General features: G+C 60.2%; 1 protein-coding gene across 1 annotated transcript in view; it reads left to right on the top strand.

Annotated features, from left to right (window-relative positions):
• Positions 1-224, top strand: part of FEZF1 (FEZ family zinc finger 1) — a gene marked incomplete at its 3' end in the record, with an annotated part of 846 nt that extends 622 nt beyond the window's left edge. Inside the window, exon 2 of the mRNA XM_029086904.1 lies at positions 3-224. Within this exon, the coding sequence (XP_028942737.1) occupies positions 3-224 (222 nt within the window). The remainder of the gene's footprint in view (positions 1-2) is intronic.
• Between the last annotated feature and the right edge of the window lie 148 nt (positions 225-372).

Genomic DNA, 372 nt, shown 5'->3' with positions numbered 1-372 from the left:
AGCCCAAGGCTTACCTGGCCGAGCGGAACAAGCTGGTGCTGCCGGCCGCGGACAAGTACCCGGCGGGGGTGGCCTTCAAGGACCTGTCGCAGGCTCAGCTGCAGCACTACATGAAAGAGAGCGCTCAGATCCTCTCGGAAAAAATCGCCTACAAGACCTCGGAGTTCAGCCGCGGCTCCCCGAGCAGCAAGCCCAAAGTTTTCACGTGTGAAGTTTGTGGAAAGGCAAGTAGAGCCGCAGCCCCCTCTCTTTCCCCGCTTCCCCAGCCCCCGGCCCCGTCCGTCCGTCCGTCTCTCTGTCCGCCGGGTGTCTGTCGCTTCCTTGCCTTATTTTTAAACGACGGCTTCCCCTCGCCTTCTAATCGCAATTATT

The sequence above is a fragment of the Antrostomus carolinensis genome, unplaced genomic scaffold, assembly GCF_000700745.2.
Source record: "Antrostomus carolinensis isolate BGI_N321 unplaced genomic scaffold, ASM70074v2 scaffold46139, whole genome shotgun sequence".
NCBI classification, from domain to species: domain Eukaryota; kingdom Metazoa; phylum Chordata; class Aves; order Caprimulgiformes; family Caprimulgidae; genus Antrostomus; species Antrostomus carolinensis.
The sequence above is the reverse complement of the archived record's forward strand: the minus strand, read 5'-3'. Positions and strand labels throughout refer to the sequence as shown.